The sequence below is a fragment of the Sorex araneus genome, chromosome 1 (assembly GCF_027595985.1).
Source record: "Sorex araneus isolate mSorAra2 chromosome 1, mSorAra2.pri, whole genome shotgun sequence".
NCBI classification, from domain to species: domain Eukaryota; kingdom Metazoa; phylum Chordata; class Mammalia; order Eulipotyphla; family Soricidae; genus Sorex; species Sorex araneus.
In genome coordinates this window covers 207,019,157-207,042,739 of record NC_073302.1, presented here as the reverse complement: position 1 = coordinate 207,042,739, position 23,583 = coordinate 207,019,157, and the positions used below count along the sequence as shown (strand labels likewise).

Genomic DNA, 23,583 nt, shown 5'->3' with positions numbered 1-23,583 from the left:
TTTTTTTTTTTTTGAATTAGATCCTATACTTCTACCTTTATGTAACGTTCTAATTCTGCCTCCATATATATTCTCACTTTTTCTTCCTGTTGTTACTGTTTAAATGTTCAACATTTCTTTTTTTAGAACTATTTCAGTGATCTCCTAGTTTTTTCCAATCTCTAATCTTTATGGTCTTGAAATATGTTTTTTGTACAAAGTCTATGCTTTGGCTTAAAATTATTGTAGTTCTTTATTATCTATAGTAGGAGCTGATTCTGCAGACAGGTGCTAGTGTCTTACTATCCATCTAGTTGTATGGGGGAGCTTATTGAAATAGAGATTCCAGGGCTCTGCTTCATGCCTTCCTGTCTGGCTTCGTAATAGGTGAGTTTTTGTAGGTTTTGTTTTACGTTCCCCGTTGCAGCCTAAGAGATAGCTCAGTGGGCTCTGTGCCCTAGGCCCAGGTTTGGTCCCTGGAACCAGTCCCTCGCACCACCAGGTACTGTTCAAAAACAAGCATAGAGTTTGCAGTAAATATTGACATACCTTCAGGTTTTAGGACTGACTATAATGTAAAATCTACTATTTTTCATTGATTCTAAGATGTACACTTTCATTTGTTATCATTGAAGTGAAATTTCATTAGGATTGCCATTATCCTGACTCAAAATCTAGTTTATCTAAAGAAAGTTCCCATTTATTTCTCCCAGGAAGTTGGGAATACTACCTATATGAAACTGTTTTAAAGACTTTGTTTTGTTTTATTTCTGGGCCTCAACTGATAGCTTTACCTAAGCTTATGAATCTGGTTGGAGTTCATTTCTCCAGGGAAATTTCCCCCACAGCCTCTCCGTCTAAGAACAACTTGAGAAATTTTAGTAGTCTTATTGTTACTTTCTTCTGCATAGCTAATTTATTGCATTATTCTACTCTGAGGCTGTTGCTGTTTCATAATTTAGATCTGTGCAGGAATTCTAGTTTAATATATCCTAGAATAAAACCCTTTTTTTTTGGCAGTACATAAAGTAGTGATGTCTATTGTAATTAATTGTAGATAATTTAGATTTGATGTTATAACTAGATTCTCTAATTTGATTCTAAGGCCTTTTGTGACTTGTTCTTCCTTTTAGCTTTATTTCCTGTTGTTCTTCCTCTGGCTCTTGAACTTCTAGGTATCCACATCTGTCTTGTTTTCACATTTCACATTTGTCTTTTTCCCTTTCCTAAAGAAGACTAACTTCCTTTTGAAGCTTACACTTTTTCCTTTCATTTTGGCTTATCTCAGTATCTTATACATACCTCTATGCGGGAATTCATCAATACTTTTTTGCAATTACCTATAATATTTTTTTTTCTCCTTTTAGACTGTGAGCCGTTTTTTTTTTTTCTTTTTGGGTCACACTCAGCAATGCTCAGGAATTACTCCTGGCAGTGCTGGGGGACCAAAAGGGATGCTGGAAATCGAACCCAGGTCAGCCACGTGCAAGGCAAATGCCCTACCCGCTGTGCTATCACTCCAGCCCCTAGACTGAGCTTCTTGAGGGCAGTGATATTTTGTTTTATCTTTGTATTTTTAGAATAAAATGCATGTCTTATTAGATAATAAATGGCATGTTTATTGGCTTTTTTAAATTGTTTTTTTTTTAAGCATAAGGCATAAGGATTATTTTCCAAAAGCTCTGAAGTTGCCCAGAAAACACCTGCAAAAATTGTTACTTGATTTCTGTGTTTTTTGTTTTTTTTAATTTTTGATTCCTTTTGTCTTTGTATTTGGAGAGAAATAGCTGTTCATTACAAGAATTTTAAGGATTTATCACAATCTGAAATAATTGTTTTTGAGGGGGTGGTATTTTAATTACAGGGCTGGGCAGTAGGATCATTTGTTGTAAACATTCTAGAAACAAAGAACTGGTAACCTACATAATTCAGGCCCATTTGATACAATAAACATTAATCTTGTGGGTTTTTCCCCCTTTATTCTATTATTTGTAATAAAATGAATAAAAATAATAGAAAGTTACTTAAATTACATCTTTTTTCTCTTAGCACATACATTCTGAATACTATACTATTGATGCCATACTAAGTATACTTTTTTATTTTGCCTTTTCTACTTGTACTGTGTCTCAGGTTTTTGTACTCTGTTATTTTTAATTTGTATGTAATTTTCCACTGGACTTTTCACAATTTGTTTACCTCTATGGTTCTCATTGGCTTTTTTGTTCATACAAAGATTTAAACTCACTGAGTTACTTTCCCCAAGGAAAGCTTAAAAATTACTTTCTCTAAAATTTTTCTATACTTTTTATTGAAGCAGCTTTGCATTAGAAAATTATTTCAGGTGTGTATCATTAAAAGTCAGTATGTACTTGTGGGAGAAGGGAGTTGCGGGCTGAATGAGGGCTAGAGACTGAGCACAGTGGCCACTCAACACCTTTATTGCAAACCACAATAGCTAATTAGAGGGAGAGAACAGAAGGGAATGCCCTGCCACAGTGACAGGGTGGGGTGGGGGGGGAGATGGGATTGGGGAGGATGGGAGGGATGCTGAGTTTACTGGTGGTGGAATATGGGCACTGGTGAAGGGATGGGTTCCCGAACTTTGTATGGGGGAAGCATAAGCACAGATGTGTATAAATCCGTAACTGTACCCTCATGGTGATTCATTAATTAAAAATAAATAAATTTATTAAAAAAAAAGAATTAATGTAGAATATAATTCTATACCTATTATGCAGAACCAGAGCATATGTATTGCTTGAGAATTATATCATGCGTATTTTTTATAGTAGTTTAAATTTGTCAAAATTTTTTTATTTCTAATTTTACATGTATTCTTTTTTTCTGGATTTGTATAGGATGTGTTTGAAAACAGCTGAATGCTAGGTAACCAAATCATGATATTGTAGAGGTCAACTTTTAAATTTAATGCATGTATTAAAATAGCAATAAAGCTTCCAGTATACCTGCTCAATAAAATTTCAAGCAACCAAAAATAAAATAAAATAAAATAAAAAAGTCAGTATGTACAGTCCCTTTATCCCTGTAATAGACTTCCCTCCCATCTCTTCCCCACACCCTTCCCCCAGATCTTTTGATATAACTTTTTTCAAAGTCCTTAAATACAAGAAATTTCAGGATGTACTGTTCTGGGTTTTTCCTTTTTTGTTAATGACAGATCTGACATAGTTCCTGTTGGTCCCCCATTGTACAGGAATCACAGTGGGGTCACTTATATTAGGCCCATCACTATGTTTTCCTGGACTTCGGCAGAAATGTTAGTGTTCTCTGTTCTCGTGTTCTTGCCTTTTAGTCTATGATCTACATGGCCATTATTGCCATTACTATGATTTTCTTTCATTTGGAGATTTTCAGAAACTGTTGCCTATAGTATAAAATTTTAGCATACTTGTATAGTAATTAAAGGTCTCCTTATACTTGCCTGTAGTATAAAGTTTTAGCAGACATGTATAGTAATTAAAGGGCTCCTTATACTTGTCTGGCTATGATTCCGTGTTGTGGTCTTTCACTGTGACACCAACCTTGAAAAGAATGTTTGAAGGGATACTCCAGTAAACTGTTCAGGCATGGGATTGGTTTTACTCACTATATGGTCCCAGACTGCAGTCTCACAGTCTGAATACACAGAGCGCCCCCACATCCCTTGAGTTTCTCTGCTTTGTACTGATAGTGAGCTTCTTGCCTTCCTGCCAAGAAACAGTTTCTTATGCCTCCATCCCTTCGGTAGCCTTTCTCTCTTCTGTGAGTAGAATACAACTTGCTCTCCAAATCAGCGGGAACTTTTTCCTGACCTCCCTAGATGGTGCTACTTAACTCAAGCCTTTTTGGTCATGGTGGCACATTCATGGCGGTGTTGACCACCTTCAGCACTCTCATTAAGAGTGGGGTCTTACCAAAAAATTGTTTTTTCCCTTCCTACTACAGTCCCTTGCATATGGTTAGCTATGCAGTTAACTGTTTGCTTAATACAGGGGTGAATGAATGGCTAAAAGACATTTTAAAAAAACATCCACATTAGGGCATTTTTGAGAAACAGCCTGAGACAAGACCCAAGATATACACAAAATCAAATGTGAGGAAACAGTCTTGGTAAATCTGGGAGACCCTCTGTATATAGAGCCAAGTTAGAAATTAAAAATGAGCTGTCTTACCAATAGTTATTTTTAATACAAAACATTGTCAGCAAAAGAGGATTTGAGAGTTTATTCTGGTTATAGTATAGATGTGAGAGAAATCTTTGAGTGCCTTTGCACTGTAGTCACTCAAAATATGTTGGGGTAATGGGATATTCTTAGCAGTTTGGCAGCATCTTGGATGCACATACATATTCTTAGTTGACCAGACATACTCAAATAATTCTTTAAGCTAGTTCTATGTACTGGTCATTTGTGTTGTCATATGTTGTCATATGCATAATAAAATCGCCTTGGTTTTATTACTATACTACATTTAAGCACCTCAATCCAGATGGTTGAATTCTCATTTCTTTTTCTTAAATTTAGTACTCCAACTATTCAAGCCTTTAGGAAATGACTTTAATCTGGAATAAGTTTTTGCTTTGACATTTTTTACCCTTTTAACAATCTTTTATAGTCTATATTATCGTGTTATTAGCACTTCAAATTTTGTTTCACAAATTAAATACAGAAGTTAATTTGTGTCCATTTTAAAATTCAATTAAATGGTTCTTGGAAATAGAACTCCTTTTCTTGTTTTGAAACATTTTCATTTTTCCTTCCCCAGTGCATTACCTACAAACACAGATCAGTAGATCATTTTACCTGCTTGTTTATAAGAGAGTTGAAGACCAAGGATAGGTAGAATAGCACCTTCTAGTTAACTATTAGGGAAGGAGTGTAAGTTAATCGAAGGGAATTGAATTCAACTATCTGTTTGTGAAGCCCTAAATCTTTCTCTGCATTCATTGCTGTGTACTTTCTCATTACACTTAAAACTAGCCCCTTATTGTCAAGTCTATACTGAGAAATGACAAATGATTTCACTATGTGTATGGCTGGAGCCATAGCACAGTGGGTAGGGTGTTTGCCTTGCACACAGCGAACCCGGGTGAGAGTCCGGCAAGCTACCGAGAGTATCCTGCCCACAGGGCAGAGCCTGGCAAGCTGCCCATGGTGTATTCAGTATGCCAAAAACAGTAACAACAAGTCTCACAATGGAGCAAATTGATGAACAACAGGACGACAATGCAGTGCAGTGCATGTGTAAGTTGGATCAGTACGTTCCAGTAGGGTTTTGACTAGAAAATGATGCTGGCCTAATTAATACTTCGATTGCCTTTATCCTCGAATTGTCCTTTGGTGTTTTTCCCACTTACAAAAACGATGATAATTGACCCATGTTTACTCAGGTAAACATGTTTTGATTGGAAAGAGCTGGAAAAGATTCTGAAGAACATTGTTTTATATAGCAAAACTTGTTATTGAAGTGGAAGCATTCTAGGAGCATCATTTTCTTATAAAAATATCACTGTATATGTCTTAAGAATCGCCAGTGCTATTGGCCAAGTAAATGGGAACAAAGATAAACAAATGGGACTGCATCAAATCAAGAAACTTTTGCACTGCAGAAAAACCAATGACCAGAGTAAAAAGATATCCCACAGACTTAGAGAAAAGACTTGCCCCAGTCTCATTTGACAAGAGGGTATTATATCCAAGATATCACTTGTAAAACATAGGGAAAAAACAAACCATCAAAAAAGGGGGACGAGATAAATAGAAACTTCCTCAAAGTATGTATACAGCTGGCCAAAAGAATATATATGGAAAAATGTTCTGCATTGTTTTTCAGGAAAATGCAAATAAAAACCATGAGCTATCACCACGTACCACACCTGTGAGATTGTCACACATCAAAAAGAACAAAAATAGTGTTGGTGTGGGTTAGGGGAAAAAGGAATTTTCATCTACTATTGCTGGGAATGTTTACTGATCCATCCTTTTAAGAAAACAGTGTTGGCACTTGTCAAAAAACTATGTGTTGAGGTGCCATTGAGCTAGTAGAGTAAGGCTCCAACTTTTCATGAGTCTTACATAGGTTTGATTCCAGACACCACATATGGGTCCTACATAGCCTTGCCAGGAATGATTCTTAAACATAGAGATAGGAGTACACTCTGAGTACTGCTGGGTGTGACTCAAAAACCAAAAGAAGAAGAAGAAGGGGGGGGACCCTAAGAATTGAGTTTCTTATAATCCAATGATTCCACTTATTGACATCTAATTCAAGGGCCCAAAAACTCTCAGAAAAGACATTTGCATGCCTTTATTTGCTGCAGTATTATTGCCAAAATCTGCAAAGAACAACAGTATCAAGAACAGATAGAGAAACTGTTATATATACACAATGGAATCCTACTTGGCTATAAGAAAAGACAGAATCATGGAATTTACCTTTCCATGGATAGATAGATCTAGAGAGAATCCTCCTGACTGAAGTCAGTCTAAGTGAGAGAGACAGATACAGAATAAACGTGTCTCATGTGTAAGATATAAAGGAACAGAAATGACTAAAGACCACAGAACCTGAGAACTGGCTTACAGAACTGAGCTTACCATTGGGGTGGAGTTGAGTATTGTAAATCGTGGTACCTAAAATGGAAAAATGTTTTTGAAAGGGGAAACTGGGGGGGATAGTACAGTGATTAGGGCTAAACTTGCTGTGGCCAACCTGGAGTCAATCCCTGGCACTATGTGTGGTCCCCCATGCCCACTCCCCCAAACCAGGGCAAACCAGCTCCCCCCGCCCCCGCAAAAATTTTTATTTTAAAGAATTAGTATAAATCTGTTGAAAAAAGAAACACCTATTTAAGTAAATGCTAGAAAAACAATGCCAGGAGCACAAAAATGTGTCATATTTATGGTGATACATTTATGGGGAACACGTTCCAAGTGAACGTACCCTTGGTGTGTGGTGGTTAGTTGGAGCAGTGATAACAGGACTCCGTGACAAAGGCTAGACTCTAAGGCAGCCCCACCGATACAGCTGGTTTCACGGCCTTCCTCTCCTAAAATTGTGCAGTCCTGTCCTTGGGTACAGCTTCCTGTATAGAGTAAGGATGAAGTGGTAGATTAGTGAGTATGTAGCTACTAATCTGGAAAAAGAACTCAGAAAATATTAAAATAATGCCATGTGTTTGGGGAAATGGACAATCTGGAGTAGAAAGGAAGAAGTTTGAGTTCAAGGCATGTCGTTCTTGGACTTTTGTATATGTTCATTACTAAAAAGATTTAACATTATTTGAGTAAAATGCAGCAAAATTGCTTAAAGGCCATGGTTAAATGAGAATGAAAATAGAGACATGATAGAGATAATTTTGACGCCTAGTGATATGTATTTTAGACATCATGTGATTAACAGCAAATAAGAGGTATTTTTAAGGTGCATGCTTTAGAGGCACAGAGTTATTTAGAACTTTCAGGTCAAATCATACAATGGAGATGCTGTGATGTAACCTAACATACCTGAATTTGTTAAACAGGTCTTCATTGTATCTGCCCTTTAAACTGTATTTTAGGTAATTTGAGATTCTTAGAAGTATTATAAGAGTATTCTTGTATACCTTTCATCCATTTTAGAGTAATACTTGGCATTACTGTGATGCCTATGAAAACTAAGACACCAGCATTGATAGGTAATTGTTAAAACCAATATCAGGAACCAGGGTTATAACTCAAAGGTAGAATGTATGGTTTGCAAGTATAAGGCTTGGGTTCAGTCCCTGGCATTGTGCATACAAATTCCTAATAATATAGAAGGAGGAGAAAGATAAATACCAGATTACCTTACTCCTTTGTGAGGTATAAAGAGAAAAAACAAAAGAGCAGGCAAACCTGCATGTGAGAAAAACCTGAGCTTTACCTCAGAACTGAGGTTACCAATGAGGGTGTAGATTGAAAGAGTAGACAAGTATTGGTGAAAGAAATTGATACTGGATGGAAGCCAAAAGATAAAGACCTCACAGTTGGACCCTGGTGATAGCGTAGTGACTAAAGCATTTTGTCTTGCAAATAAAAGCCTTTATATTTTATCCATAATAGCCCTCACGTCATGAGGCAGAGTCCTTCCTGGACTCTCTCAGACTCATATGCTGTCTTGGACTCCAAATGCCACAATAGTGATTTCCAGCTAGAGCAAAGTGGGCTTGAGCAGGAGTAGGACCTCTGGTGAGCACTTGAAATCAGTATGGTGTGTGGTCCCCACTGGGGACCACAACCAAGTGTGAGAGCACCACAACCAGGCATATGTGACCTTGTTTCATTGAAACAGCAGCTTTGAAGGAAGTGGGGAAGAAAAATATGATAAAACAAACAGACAAAAAAAAAAAAACCCTTATAACTCAGACTGAAGAAAAAATGCTACCAGTCTTTACTCTGATTTCTCTCAATATAGTTTAAATATAGGATTTATTATGAATATTTTTTGTTTTTAGGAGCTATTAGCATTTCAACATACTGAACTGTTACTGTTCTTTGCTTAGTTTTCTATTTGAGGTGTTAAAAAAGCAAATGAAGGAAAAACCAGTGCAAAAGAGCAAATTAAGAAAAAGCATAATTATAGAGAATGTTATACATTTTACTTTCTAAAAAGAAAAATCATTAGACTGTTCCTTCCCAGATGATGGTTATCTCTGCCTGAAAAATTCAAAGTCCACATAACTCATTTTCTTGATTTGTTCCTCATAGCTGTCATCATCACCCTGAGTTTTGGCCAGTATGAGAGAGGAATGTCTAGTCAACAAAAAGACCAAATAAACCTTTTAAACAATCTAGACTTGGGTCACTTTGTGACACTTTGTGACACTCACAGAAACATGACTTTGTTTTCTTCTGCAGTTTTTGTTTTGAGGCACACTCAGAGGTAACCAGGGTTTATTTCTTCCTTTGCACGTAGGAATTACTCCTGTGGTTGCACTTCTTGAGGGAGGATGTGAATACAGTGTACATGATCTTTTGATACCGAATTGAAAATGACCAAGCTTGGAGATCAAGTCAGGACCTTGGAGAGTTCCAGAGGGAGCTGCTGCTCTGTTGCTTTTGAGTTCTGAGATTGTCTTTAGCTATATTTGAAAGTTACGTGAACTTTTTTTAATTGAGCATCACAAAATTTGTATTTTAAGAGCAGCAGTGGGGTTTAACTCAGAGGTCCTCAAATATCATTCAGCCTCTCTGAACTACATTCCAAATCTCTATGTCAGAACTGTGATCCAGCTCAGTGATTTAGAAGCCTAAAGATTTAAGTCCATACTTGAACCAGTATTTTGATTTTATATGTACTTTTGCTTCCTTCAATATTCAATGAATTTTTTCATTTCTGCCATTAATGATAATTTTATTTATTCTGTGTGGCATGTTTGGAAAATACTATACTCTGACTCAAAATTTTGAAACCTGGGGCTGGAACAATAGTACAGTAGGTAGGGCGTTTGCCTTGCACGCAGCCAACCCAGGTTCAATTCCTAGCATCCCATATGGTCCTCTGAGCACTGCCAAGGGTGATTCCTGAGTGCAGAGCTAGGAGTAACCCCTGTGCATTGTCAGGTGTGACCCAAAAAGAAAAAAAACAAAAAAATTCTGAAACCTGTGTTCTAACTTATCACAGTTAATGACCTTATGTAATGGTGTTTTTTTGTTTTGTTTTTTTACTTTTTTGGGTCACACCCAGTGATACACAGGAGTTACTTTTGGTTTTGCACCACCTTGGTGGTGCTCATGGGATATGGGATGCTGGGAATCGAACCCAGGTCAGCTTCGTGCAAGGCAAACGCCCTACCCGCTGTGCTATCGCTCCAGCCCCCATATCGTTTTTTTGATATGTAAGATAAGATATTCCCAGCTCTAAATTCAGTAAATTATATATTAACATATTCTCTTTTAAAATATGACTTTAGTAGTAACATGATAAAAAAAATTGACAGAAGAGAAATTGAAGACTTAAAAATGCTTATAGGAACAAAAACCAGAAATGAGAAGTATCCAAATTTTAATTTTACTTTATTAAATATTATTTGAGTAACTGTACTAGTTACGTGATTTTCCACAAGTGGTCTTTTTCTACCAGCATAAAGGATATTATCTGATTTTAATTGGACATCTGGGCTCTGTTCTGTTACTCTCCTTAGGAACTATTAATTTTGAAGATTTTAGAGTATAGCTGCTATACAAATTGAGTAAAGCTAATTGGATTCTGGATCTCCCAGTGTGACTCTATCTATCCTATTTTTCTTTTGGTTTAAACATTTTTAAGATTAGATTAAAACATTTTAAGACTCGGGAAGCATTTATTCCCATTCTTTCCTTTCATTGCTTATCTCCTTTTGTTATTAGATTTTTCTTTTATTATTATTGTCTTATTGTTAGCATACTTTAGACCTCTGAGTCCCCTGAGCACCACCAGCCATATTCCTCTAGTGCAGAGCCAGGAGTGACCCCAGAGCATCCAGTCCCAGGAATCTAAAAAAACCATTTCATTCAGTACTGACAAGAATCTTAGGAGATAGGTGCATTTATTGATCTTTCACGGATAATCAGCCACTGATCTGTTACCCATCTCTAATTTTTTTGTTGCTGCATACAGTTTGTAGCATCTAACATTTTAGAGTGGGCTTTTATTCATTCAGCTTACTTTCTGTGAAATATATATAAGTTGTATGAGGTTTATCCCAGTTGTTTTATGTATCATAGATCCTATCTGTAGCTGAATATGATTTTATGATGTGATACACCATTTTGTTTCTTCATATAGGGTATGTAGGTTATTTGGTTGTTTCCATTTGGGGGCTATGTGTGTAAAGTTGACGTGACCTTTGATGTCTACTTTTGTGTCCACTTGTTTCCATTTTATAACTATGATTTTCTGTAATTATGGCTCAAGTTTATCTGTGCTATTTGACAGGCATTTGGGGGTTTTGTGAGGGTTTCTGGATGGTGTTATTTGTTTTGTTTTTGGTTTTGAAACTACACCTGGCACTTTGTTCCAGGTGTCCTTTTGGTTGGGGGGCCCATTTTTCTGGGTGGGTGGCATTCCCAGCAGTGTTCAAGGAAACATGGGTGCAGGAATCAAACCTGGGTCAGCAGTGTGAAAGGCAAGAGTCTTAACCCTTGGGTCTCTCCGACCCTCCATTGCATTATTATCCTTACTGATATTTATAGTCACCTGTTTGTGGCCAGGAGGGGGGAAAAGTTACTTAGGTTGGCTTCCAAGTCTTTTTGACATGACTCTATCATTACCAGAAAGCAAGGAAACTAAGATATTTTAGGTTTGCCTAGATTTTCCAGTTCAGATGTGGAGGTATTCATTTCTCCAAGGAGCTCTTGCTCCCTTTAGTGAGAAACGGGGAGATGACAGTTGGACTCTAGGAATCCGTTTGCTCTGGTGTCTCTGAGACTCTCTGCTCTATTGCACCGGGAAACAGGCACGTCTAGATTTTGAAAGATAAAATGCATTAAGTTAATACTGATATGTCTTACTCTGATTTAAAACTCTGGGCTTTTACCCAGTGTGCTTAAGCATTTGTTCCAAATCTATCAGTACTCAAAAAATACCCAGTTAATTACTGTTTTTAATCCCTATATGGCAACCACCACACTTTCAAAATAATAATGTGAACACTTCCACCAAAAATATTGAAGTTTTTTTGTTCACTGGTTGGTATTTGCTTTTAGTTTACAGATTATTTCCCACTTGAAATGTCACCACAATACAAATTTCCGACCATACGAATGAAACCGAAAAAGTAAATTAAAAACCTCTGTACAGCGAAATGCATCTTGAAAAGCGACTGACTCAGACAGAGGTTTATTCACAAACTTATTTGGCTTGCTGGAGACGGGAAAGGTGGGGTGGAGCTACTCAGCGCCCTCTGCCTTCTTTAGGCACCCTGCACTTACCCCTATTAAGGTGCCCCTTCGAACTGTGGTAATAGCAAACAGTGGAGTGGAAGATGTGTAGTAAATGCATTCCTCTCAGGCAAGTTCACGCAGAGGAAGGTCTTGGGGTACTGAATCCAGCACACTTGGATTCAAGTTGTCTGTCATCTAGTGCAAAACTAATACAGATAACTGTAAAAATCTCATTTTCAATGTAGGCAAATGAAAATACAAATAACAAATCATTTAGGGTTTTGTGAGCATCAGAGAAAATATAAAGAAAGAATATATTCAAAGATAACAGAAACTATTAACACTAGCCATTATTTGAATGATCATAGTTTTTAGTACTTGTAAGCAACAATTAAGAGTTTTTTAATGCTCCTCGAGGGATCGGAGATGCTTCAGCAGGTTGAGCCGTGCTTTGCGGTGTAGAACTGGGTTCGATCTTTGGCACCACATGGTTCCCCGAGCACTGCTGATTGTAACCCAAAACTTTGAAAACAACCAGCAAATTAAAAACTAACTAGAAATGTGAACAATCAATGTGGTTAAAATAAAGTTCTGCTTTAGAGTTTAAATCTTTGAAATATTGTGTTAGTCCTTGTGTAAGCATATTTTAAAAGGGTAACATGTTTTAAATAGCTGCTATCCATGATTAGGTTTATGATCATTCAAATAAGTAAGGCAAAAACAAGTGAAATTAGTAATTTGTTTTTGGGCCACACCTGGCAGTGCTCAGGGCTTACCCCTGCCTCTGCTCAGGCATCTCTGGGGGGTGGGGACCGGGCATGGAACATGGGTTGACCGCTCCATCCACCCACCACCGGCCTGCAGTATGATCACTCTGGCCCATGTTGTAAGAATTTATGCCTGTTAACTATTTTTTTTATCCAGTAAGTATATAATGTTGGGATGCAGACAGTTTCAGAGTAGAGTATGTTACATTACATTTGCATTTTAAAGTCAGTGTTCAGTGCATACAGTATTATCCTGATATAAGTGTTAACAACCAAGACAGTACTTTAACAATGATTACATTGTTGTCTTTTAGATTTGATTTTATTTATGTAGGTGTTGGGGGCTCCCACCAGTGCTCACAGGGCAATCTTGGCGGGGCTCGAGGAACTTGTTGTGATGCTGGGGCCCAAAGCTATGTAGAGCCAGACACCACCTTCTGTTCTGTCTCTCGCCCCACTCGAACATTTTTTAGTGGTGGTGTTTGTAGAGATTGTATATCAGTTTTGGTGCTTGCCAGGAGTCTCCTGCTGTGTTCACACAAGTGCCCACTAGCAGTCACTCTTCCTTGACTATGGCGCTTCTGCTTCTTTGAATATGCTCACCAGGATTCACACAGTATTCTGTGGCTCTTATACACTCTTGGCTGCAGTGCAGCCAGAAATCACTTGTGCCTGGGATCACAGACTCCACTGTTGCTAATCTTAGTTAACAGAGCTTCCTGGTCCATACTTGGCACACATGGGGTACAGGGGATTTGAACTCAGAACCATGTGCTTGTGAGGCAGGTGGTTTAAGTCACTGGACTCTTTAGATCAGACTTACTTTGAAATGGGACAGTTTCCTTGTCTTTGTACCTATTTCCTTTTTGTATATGTGTTTCATTAATTTTCAAATTATCCAGTAGGTATATAATTCTCTCAGTATAGTCAAATAGATAATGTTTCTTTTGTGATTATTTTTCCCTGAAGCTATTTTTCTGCTGTATTCCAGACTGATCCCTTTAGACTTGCTAAATTACAATTGATCACCTTTGGAATTTCATTGCTACTCTTGTGGGTTCTTTACCCCAGTACAAAGATTCCATCATTTCTTTCATTTCTAATAAAACTCTTCCTGGTGACTTTGTAAGAAATGTCTATTGAAATATATATATATGTGTGTGTGTGTGTGTGTGTGTGTGTGTGTGTGTGTGTAGAGAGAGAGAGAGAGAGATTTGCATGTGTGAAATTCCATTTATTCTGGCCTCAGACTTGATTGTTAGTTTGTCTGAGTAAAGAGCTAAATTCTTTTGAATTTTAGGATTGTGCCAATGTCTTCAAATTTCTAGTATTGCTACTTAGAAATCTGATGTTCTTTAATTTTTTTCTATTAAACAGTTTTATATGTAAATAGATGTAAATTTTATACAGTTTTATGTAGTATTTCATGCAGTGCTATTTGAGTTGTTTTTGTCCTCTGAGTTCCTTTTTCTGTGCATTTTTTTGCTCTTTTTCTAATCTCTGGATTATTTGACTATTTGTAGATTCAAATAAGGTCATTTTTATTTGATGGTATGTATGAGGGGGCATTGATTTTTTTTTTATATAATGAAAATCTAGTCTTAACTCCCCCTCCTCCCCTCCCCCACACACTCATAATTGTATAGTTGAGGGTGGGATGGCATTAAACACGGAATCATTTGTAGGCCACTTACTGCCCATGGTTTGACTGTTGAAGCGTCATAATTCATCAGTTATACAGTTCCTTGTGAAATAGGTGGACGGTTTCTAGAGAGGTAGGTATGTTGTACCCACAGAGTTGCTGCTTCCCCTCTCAGAAAGCAGTAAGCAGACACATTTCCTGAAAAGCAAAGCAACTCACCTCCGCACTCTTCCTGTCACTGGGGGAAACTTGGGGATCAGCTTCCCTTCACAGGTCCTTTTAATGTCTCCTAGTGTTCATATGTGCTCTCTGGTTCCTTCATTCTTTTCATTGTTTACTGCTCAGTTAAATTTATCCCAGGAAGTCTTTTGCCCATATTAGCTTTGTTCATCTGCTAATGAGTTTGCTGCACAAATACATTTTCAACCTTTTTCCCACTTCTTTTCCCTCTTTGCAAGGAGGAGTATTTGTGAGATGTTTATTAACAGAAAGAAAGCAGTCTGGCTTTCAGAACATGGGATATCAATAAAAGATTCTGTTTCGTAGCTTAAAGACTCCTATCATTAAGACATGCTGTTTTTATTCAGCACCATATCTGCCCCCCCACCCCCTGGTGACTGACTGTATGAGTACAAGTAACCTAATCACTGCATTTGAAAGGTGTACCTGTTTCTGGTAGAGAAGATTATGTAATATAGTGATAAGGAGAAATACAGATCAAAATAATACAGGTGATTGGAGGCAACAGAATATTGGAATCTGCTGTTCTTATATAAATTTTAATGCAAAGAGAAGTGATAGTATAAGAAAAGTTGTAGTACTAATATAAATCTTTGCCCTCATTCTAATTTAACAATTTTCAGGCCTTGGTGCGATCAGTTCTTACTGTTAATTTCAAAAACTGTTTCCCAGCTTTTCTTGCTTCTTCCCTTGTCTTACAAACGAGGGCTCTACTTTTATTAATAATAGGATAGAGCAGCAAGGAGGTGGGTGGAAGAGAGGTGAGTGTGATTAGGTAGGTGTATAAAGGTGGTCATGCAGACTTTGCTCTTGAACTTTTGAAAACTTGAGTTGAATTTAGAAATCCAGTATATTTGCTTAGCTCTGCTCAGCACTTGTAAAAACCCGTATTCCTCTAAAATGTCTCTAGCTATATCATCAAACTGACTTTAATATTTGTTATTAGTCTGTGGACTAGAGGTAGATCGCTTACTTGTCATTGTGTGTGTTTAAAAATACAGCATTGGCTTACAGAAGAATAATTTTTAGCTGTGATCATTGAGTTTGATGCATATTGAGTTGAGTTTTTGTTTTTATTTGGGTGCACATCAGGAAGTGCTAACAACTCCGAGCAAGCTTATCAAATCTGGGTTTACCCAGTGTGTATGCCAGCCCTTTGAGCTAACTCTGGCCCTGAATTGACTTTTTAAAAGCATGGTCTCGAATTATTGGTAATTATAGAATAAAAGCAGTACATCAAAGAAGAAAAATTATATTTCACAAATATAGTGAAAAATGCTTATAAAATTTAAAAATGCTTATGAAATTGAGCCAGTTTTCATCAATAGCTGTCACTTTTCTGACTTCAGTGTGTATTATATAAGTTAGATACAGTAAAATTTTTACAAATGACTCACTGGGAAATAAATACTTAATGATCACTTATGGGAGTTGTGACAAGTTAGTGTTATGAATAAAACATTTGAATACTGTCTGTCCTTAGTAAGTGCAATTAAGGTTATGTGTTTGCTGATAACTTATTTTCAGTTTTGTTGGTACATGGTTGTATTTGGGGGTGGGGCTGGGGGAGAGGGTGAGCCACACCCAGCTGTGCTCTGGCCCCACTCTCGGGTCACTCCTGGCAGGGCTCAGGGAGCTGTGTGGATGCTGGGGGTTGAAGCGGGGCTGGCCCTGTATAGAGCAAGCACACTACCTGCTGTGCTGTCTCTCCAGCCCCCATAGTGGTCTGTCTGTTGGTTATCTGGGGGCCGCACCTAGTGGTGCTCAGGACTTACTCTGGCTCTGTGTTCAGGGATCACTCCTGGCAGTGTTCAGTGGCCCAGATAAACTGAAGTTCAGTTTTTTGAAGTGTCTTTGTAATTAGGGGTTTGTTTGTTTGTTTCATTATAGTTAATTACCTGTGTAATTAACTATCCACTATTACTAGTGGATAGCTAGCTTTACTAAAATTATCTAAATATATGCATTTGTATCTATCACTGTTTTTTTTTTCTTTTTTTTCTTTTTGGGTCACACCCAGCGATGCTCAGGGGTTACTCCTGGCTTTGCACTCAGGAATTACTCCTGGCGGTGCTTGGGGGACTATATGGGATGCCGAGGATCGAACCCGGGTCGGCGCGTGCAAGGCGAACGCCCTATCCGCTGTGCTATCGCTCTGGCCCCCATCTATCACTGTTTTAAACAACTTTTAAGAACGTCAAACTGGTCTAAGAATGCTTGCTGTACACTTCATAGATACACTTACTTCTTGTCTTTAAATAATCTCCCTTTCTATTGGTTATTGGAATCACTTTTCAATCACCTGGACTTAAAGTTTGACATTTGATTTAAACACTTTGTGTTAAGTACTCGACACATTAACTTTATTGATAGGAAGGAAAGAAGACAGAAGGAAATATTACATCCACCAGACCTCAGGGTTTACTCCTGGCGGTTCTGGGGGTACCGTATGTGGTGCTTGAGTCGCTCTGAAATGGTGCTCATCAAGTACTTTGAACTTCAGCGTATTTCTAGATTAACAATTTATTCCATAGCTTCTCACTATGCCTCAACTACCACATTATAAATACTTATCGTTTTTATAATCATTACTTTATATTTTAGCATATACTTGTGATCTTTGCTTTTAAAATAAATTTTGCTTTTATTCTAGTAACTTTTATATAAGTTAAATTTCAAAAAATTGCTTTTATTGTTTTACTAAATTTTAAGTTAATTTTATTAATTCTAAATTAATTTTGTAAATGTATTCTTAACTCAAAACCAACTTTTAGATGTTGTTCATGGAGCACCACTTTGGTCAATGCATTAAGAGTATGATGAAACACAAATACTATATAACTCCATACTTTCTCCTTAGGAATTTTCTCCTTAGGAATTTTTCCTTTTCTTTTCCAGCCTTTAATCTAGACAACGAGCAACCAGATTATGATATGGATTCGGAAGATGAGACCTTATTAAATAGACTTAACAGGAAGATGGAAATTAAGCCTTTGCAATTTGAAATTATGATTGACAGACTTGAAAAGGCCAGTTCTAATCAGGTACAGTACCTTGTAAAACTGTCTGTTACCTTAAGTCTCATTAGTAGCTTTATTTTGAATCTTTATTAGACTTGAATGTATTACATTTTAATATCTTGAATTTTCCTGACATCCTAGAATTTCTTCTTACTTGAACTAAGTACTTAACAGAATTACTTTGAGTGGGAGTATGAACAGTACTGTTTTGATTTATATAAAATTTGTGCTGGTTAAACTATTACAATATCTTAAATAGTTTTTTCATAGGGCTTTGTGCTTCAGTAACTACATTTGCTTGGTTGGGTGCCTAAGTTATACCTTAACAAATCTTTGTTGCTTAGAGTTATACTCAGATACTCTTACTGTCATTTTTAATGTATTTTAGTTTCACTTACTTACATTTATGGTATTTAAATTTTTATGATGAAAAGATGATCAAAAAGGGTTTTTTTAAGTGGAACATCTTTATATGAAAATAGAGGATTTTAAATGGTATTACTTGGTTCTAGAAAGCAACTATTAAAAGTCTTCAATGGCACACAAAGGTTTTATTAGAGTTTAAGGCCAATATACAGAAATGTTTAAGTGGAAAACTGAGATTTGTTTAAAATATTTGCATTTGTACATGCACTAGGGAACAGGAATAATAAAGTACAACAGAATGCCAACTATAATTAAATTTTGGCTGTGGAATTATTGCAGGATTTTTTTTATTATTGTTTTTGGCTCCAAGTTTACTGTAATGAGTATATGCTGATATTATAATGTGATTATATGCTGATACTATAATGAGATTTTTTTCAAAATATTGATTACCTGAGTGGTATATTAACAGATTAATTGTTATAGATAGATATAGCAAGATTTATACAAATTTCCTTCAGATTTGAGCTTCTCTTTCCATTCTTGCGGTACTACCAGCTCTTCAGGACATTCTCTAAACTTTCATGAAGTGACTTTTTTCATATTTCAGCATTCTACCTCTATAGCATACACACATTAGCACTGTAGGACTGTCATCCCATTGTTCATCGATTTGCTCGAGTGGGCACCAGTAACGTCTCCATTGTGAGACTTGTTACTTTTTTTGGCATATTGAATACGCCACGGGTAGCTTGCTGGGCTCTGCCGTGCAGGTGGGATACTCTCGGTATCTTGCCGGGCTCTCCGAGAGGGGCAGAGGAATCGAACCCGGGTCAGGCGTGTGCAAGGTAAACGCCCTACCTGCTGTGCTATAGTCCCAGTCCACACACATGATAGAATACGATATTTAGTGTACTGTTCAAAGAGATACACCTAAAACTAAATTTCCCATTTTGTTTTGGGGCCTAACCCGGTTGTGCTCTGGTCTTCCTCCAAGCTCTCTGTTCAAGAGACCATAGGAAGCCCCTGGGGCCAAACATGGTTTGGCTGCTTGCTCATCAGGTGCCCCACCCCTTTTACTCTCTCTGCCTCCTAAGAACTGAACTTTGTAAAAATTAAGTTTTAATTGGATTTTCCACTGTTTTTAAAAATTGCACATTTAATTATCAAATTGGTATTATAGTTATTGCCACAGTTTACCCAAGATTTTGATCACTGCCATCAGATAAAGTTTTAGGTTTTCTTCTCCATATGTTAGTTTTTTCTAAACAATTCTAGTTTATTTAGGTCTCTTGGTATTTCTGTTGTAATATATCTGGTATCGCTACAGTCTCTTTCATAATTGCTCTGAAATTATTCATGGTTGAACATACATATATCACCAGAAGCATTTAGCTCTCTATTCTGTGATTTGCTTTCATTCATGCATTAATATTTATTTAGCTTTAGGTTGCCAGAAGTGCTACTTTATTGAGCTTGTTATCTTTGGGGACAGAATCAAAAAAGCATGTAAACACTGCAATTAATTCTCCATATAAAGCCAGCATTGTCCTATTTTTGTTCTCTTAGATGGTGACAAACTTAAAAACTTGAACACAACTGATGAGATTCAGTGGATGATAGCATCTGCATTCAGCAGTGGAGATGAAAGCGGGGATTTGGGGGTTTTTTGGTTGGTTGGTTGGTTGGTTGGTTTTGGGGCCACATCTGGCCATCCTCAGGGTTTACTCCTGGCTCTACACTCAGGAATCACTCCTGGTGGGGCTCAGAGGACCAAATAGAACACTGGGGGTCAAACCCAGGTCTAATCCTGCATGCAAACTAGTACCCTATCCCCTGTGCTATCACAACTTGTCATTGGTACAAGATTATGACCCAAATTTTAGAAGCAAATGTTAAAGATACCTAAAGGTTTCTGATTTCTTATCTGTGGATTCTTGGCGTTTCCTTTTGGAAGCTTGCACAGTACCCAATCCAAGGGCTAGGAATCAAGTTCATGATTAAACTGTGAAACTGTTATTTGATTGGTAGAGACAGAGTCCTGCCCCTGCTTCCCAGTATCATTCTGAGGAAACTGCAGTGAAAGAGGGAAACATGCCAAATGCTAGGACTTTTCACTCCCTATCTGGTTTATGTTATTTAAAAATAATTTTATTAAGATACCACGATTTACAAAGTTATTCATAGTTGTTTCGGACTTCCTAGGGTTCAGCAGTAGTCCCCCCACCAGGGTCCCCAGACTCCTACACAGCCCACCGCCCGCCAGGGTCCCCAGACTCCCACACCTCCCCAAGCCTACCTCTTTGACAGGCACATTTTTAAGTTTGGTTGTTGTGGTTTGGAGCTCCTGTTTTCATTGTTTCTGACTTAGTGGTTTGGATGTATGGCTATACCACTTTTCTGTACCATTGATAGACCCAGGGCCCCTGACCCCTGCCCTGTTACTTCCCATCCACCTCTTTTTACTTGCCCCCTTAAATTTTTTCCTTTATGTTCTTTTCCTTGTAGTCTGGGGCTAGGGAGTGATCTAGGCATGCGATCACCACTACACTGCGGTCGTTCATCCAGTACCAGTGCTTCGATGAACAGTGGCGATTTATCACATTTGAGCTCCCCTTGTTTCTTGAAATTTCCATCACTTTTGGTCTTTTGAATACAGCTTATTTCCTTTTGATGTCATTATTTTCTGTGACCCTTCTAATTTTCTTTTGCTGACACATTTTTACTCAGTGATAAACATCAGGGCATCTTAAAATTCTGTTGTCACTGTCATCCCATTGCTCATCTATTTGTTCAAGCGGGCACCAGTAATGTCTCTCATTGTGAGACTTATTTTTACTGTTTTTGGCATATTCAATATGCCACGGGTAGCTTGCCAGGCTCTGCCGTGCGGGCAAAATACTCTTGGTAGATTGCCAGGCTCTCCAAGAGGGGCAGAGGAATCGAACATGGGTCGGCCGCGTGAAAGGTGAACGCCCTACCGCTGTGCTATCGCTCCAGCCCAAAATTCTGTTATCACAAGTATTTTGTAGTAATAACAGTGATAATATTTGTGGTATGGTAGAATGATATGTATACCTTTACCCTTAATTCCTCTCAAGCTCCAGGATTGTTCTTTTTTCCTTTTTATTATGCCCATGGGCAGAATATCCACGCTGAATATCTATAGACCTCTCAAGTTTAGCATTTTCAGAAGTTAATTTTGTTCTCTTACCTCCAGATAATTCTCTATAATCTTCCTTATCTCCCTAGCAACTCCTAAAACTCAGGATCATGTTTTTTTTCCCCTTTACATTCTTACATTTTTTACTTGAACTCTCCTTGTATATATGTATATTTCTTAAATATTTCATCTCCAGTTGTCACTCCTTTGATTTCTTCTCACACCAAGGTTGGGAGAAACTCATTGGCTAAAAATACCTGCCTTGCAAGTGTGATTACAGCCCCAAAAGTGGTCCCTAGTTTTGCTGAGCTCAGCTCCTGTCACTGTTGTTTGGAAACCCTTGTGATACAAAAGACTGTATGTTCTCTGTTAAGTAAGCATCTCAACCAAAGACATGCAAGAACATTGCCAAGAGTGTGCCTTCTCTCTCTGCCTCTCTCTCTTTCTCACTCCCCCCCTTACTCTCACTCTCTCTCTCTCTCTTTCCCTCCTCCCCCTCTTGCTTTCCTGTTTTTAGTCCAGAGTTTGAGAAACATGGTTAAGTAATTTGTATTTCCTTATCCCCAAGCCACAAAAATAAGTCAAACAGATAACTCAGAGCTACTTAGAAATAATTTATTTTTAAAAATTTTCCACAGACTCATTTGCCATTTTGGTTTTGTGCTACTTTTTAGGAGATGAAATGCTTTTTTCTTTTTTAGGATATAAAAGTACTAGGGTTCTGATTTTCTGAACTTTAAATCATGTCATAATCATTTGTGACTGTTTTGCTAATAGTTTTTGTCCAGTCAAATTCATATTGTCACCAGGATGATAATAGAGATAGTGATAAAAGATGCTTAGAATATCTAAGATTAGGGCCGGAGCGATAGCACAGCGGGTAGGGCGTTTGCCTTGCACGCGGCCGACCTGGGTTCGATCCCCGGCATCCCATATGGTCCCCCAAGCACTGCCAGGAGTAATTCCTGAGTGCAAAGCCAGGAGTAACCCCTGTGCATCGCTGGGTGTGACCCAAAAAGCAAAAAAAAAAAAAGAATATCTAAGATTAGATAAATGTTAGACTGATGAAAACCAAAATTATTCAAGAAAATGATGTATTACTTAACAGCATTTTAAAAAAGTACCCAGGTTACTAAAAAATGACAGTTGACATTGGACGGATTATAGGATGTTGAACTGTAAACTCAATTGAATTTTTCTATCACTTGAAATATATAGAGTACTCACCCCAGCAGAATGACATTTCTAACAGGAGCAAAGAAACACTAGAAAAGAGAATAGGAAGTATTTTAATTCCCTGATAGCTGAAGGCCTCCGGAAGCCAGCCACAGCCATGCTCAAGGCCCCTTTCCGCATATTTGGACAAGCCTCAAGCATGAAGGAACCAGTAGAGGAAACCAGGTGTGCTCGACCCGGGGCTGAGATCTCTAAGCCTGAGATCTCCAAGCCTGCTTGGATTGGGACTGGGCCTCTTCCGCCCAGATCCCCTATTTTCCAGTAGCTAGGTAGTCACACCCACAAACTGCGTGGGTGGGGGGTGGGGGGGCTCCCCCCATGTAATCCCATCAACAGCCAACATATGGAGACTATAAATAAAATCAAGCTCCCAGAAGTGACATCTTATAGCCTAGTTCTCCCTCTCGGAGAACCTGGCAAGCTACCAAGAATTTTCTGCCCGCATGGGTGAGCCTAGCAAGCTTCCTGTGGCATATTCATATGCCAAAACCAATAACAATGATGGGTCTCATTCCTCTGACCCTGAAAGAGCCTCCAATGCGGAATTGTTGGGAAGGATGAATAAGGAGAGGTTTCTAAAATCTCAGGGCTAGGACAAATAAAGATGTTACTGAGACCACTCAAGAAATTTGACGATCAGTGGGATGATGATGATGATGATGATGATGATGATGATGATGATGATGATTTTTTAATTGAATCACCATGCGATACAATTACAAAGTTTTTGTGTTTGAGTTTCAGTCATACAATGATCGAGCACCCTTCCCTGCACCAGTGCACATCTTCTACCACCAATGTCTCTAATATCCCCTCACCACCCCATCCCATCCTTCCCCCTGCCTCTAAAGCAAACAATTTCCCTCTTACTCCCTCTCTACTTTTGGGCATTTTGATTTGCAATACAGGTACTGAGAGGCCATCATGTTTGGTCCTTTATCTACTTTCAGCACACATCTCCCATCCCACACGCTCCCTCCAGCCATCATTGACTTAATCCCTTCTTTATCCTAACTGCATTCTCCCCCAGCTCACTAGGCAGGCTTCCAACCATGGAGCAGTCTTCCTGGCTCTTGTCTCTACTGTCCTTGGGTGTTAAGCTCATATAATTTTATATTCCACAAATGAGTGCAGTTATTCTATGTCTGTCCCTCTCTTTCTGACTCATTTCACTTAGCATGATGCTCTCCATATCCATCCACTGTATAAGCAAATTTCATGACTTCATCTCTTCTGACAGTTGCATAGTACTCCATTGTATAGGTATATCAAAATTTCTTTAACC

At 38.0% G+C, this 23,583-nt stretch overlaps 1 protein-coding gene across 3 annotated transcripts in view; it reads left to right on the top strand.

The window, feature by feature from the left end:
- EPC2 (enhancer of polycomb homolog 2) overlaps positions 1-23,583 on the top strand; it is a 101,281-nt gene that overhangs the window by 40,380 nt on the left and 37,318 nt on the right. For all 3 annotated transcript variants that reach the window (XM_055118555.1, XM_055118560.1, XM_055118550.1), the window contains exon 3: positions 17,412-17,557. In XM_055118555.1, the coding sequence (XP_054974530.1) occupies positions 17,412-17,557 (146 nt within the window). The remainder of the gene's footprint in view (positions 1-17,411; positions 17,558-23,583) is intronic.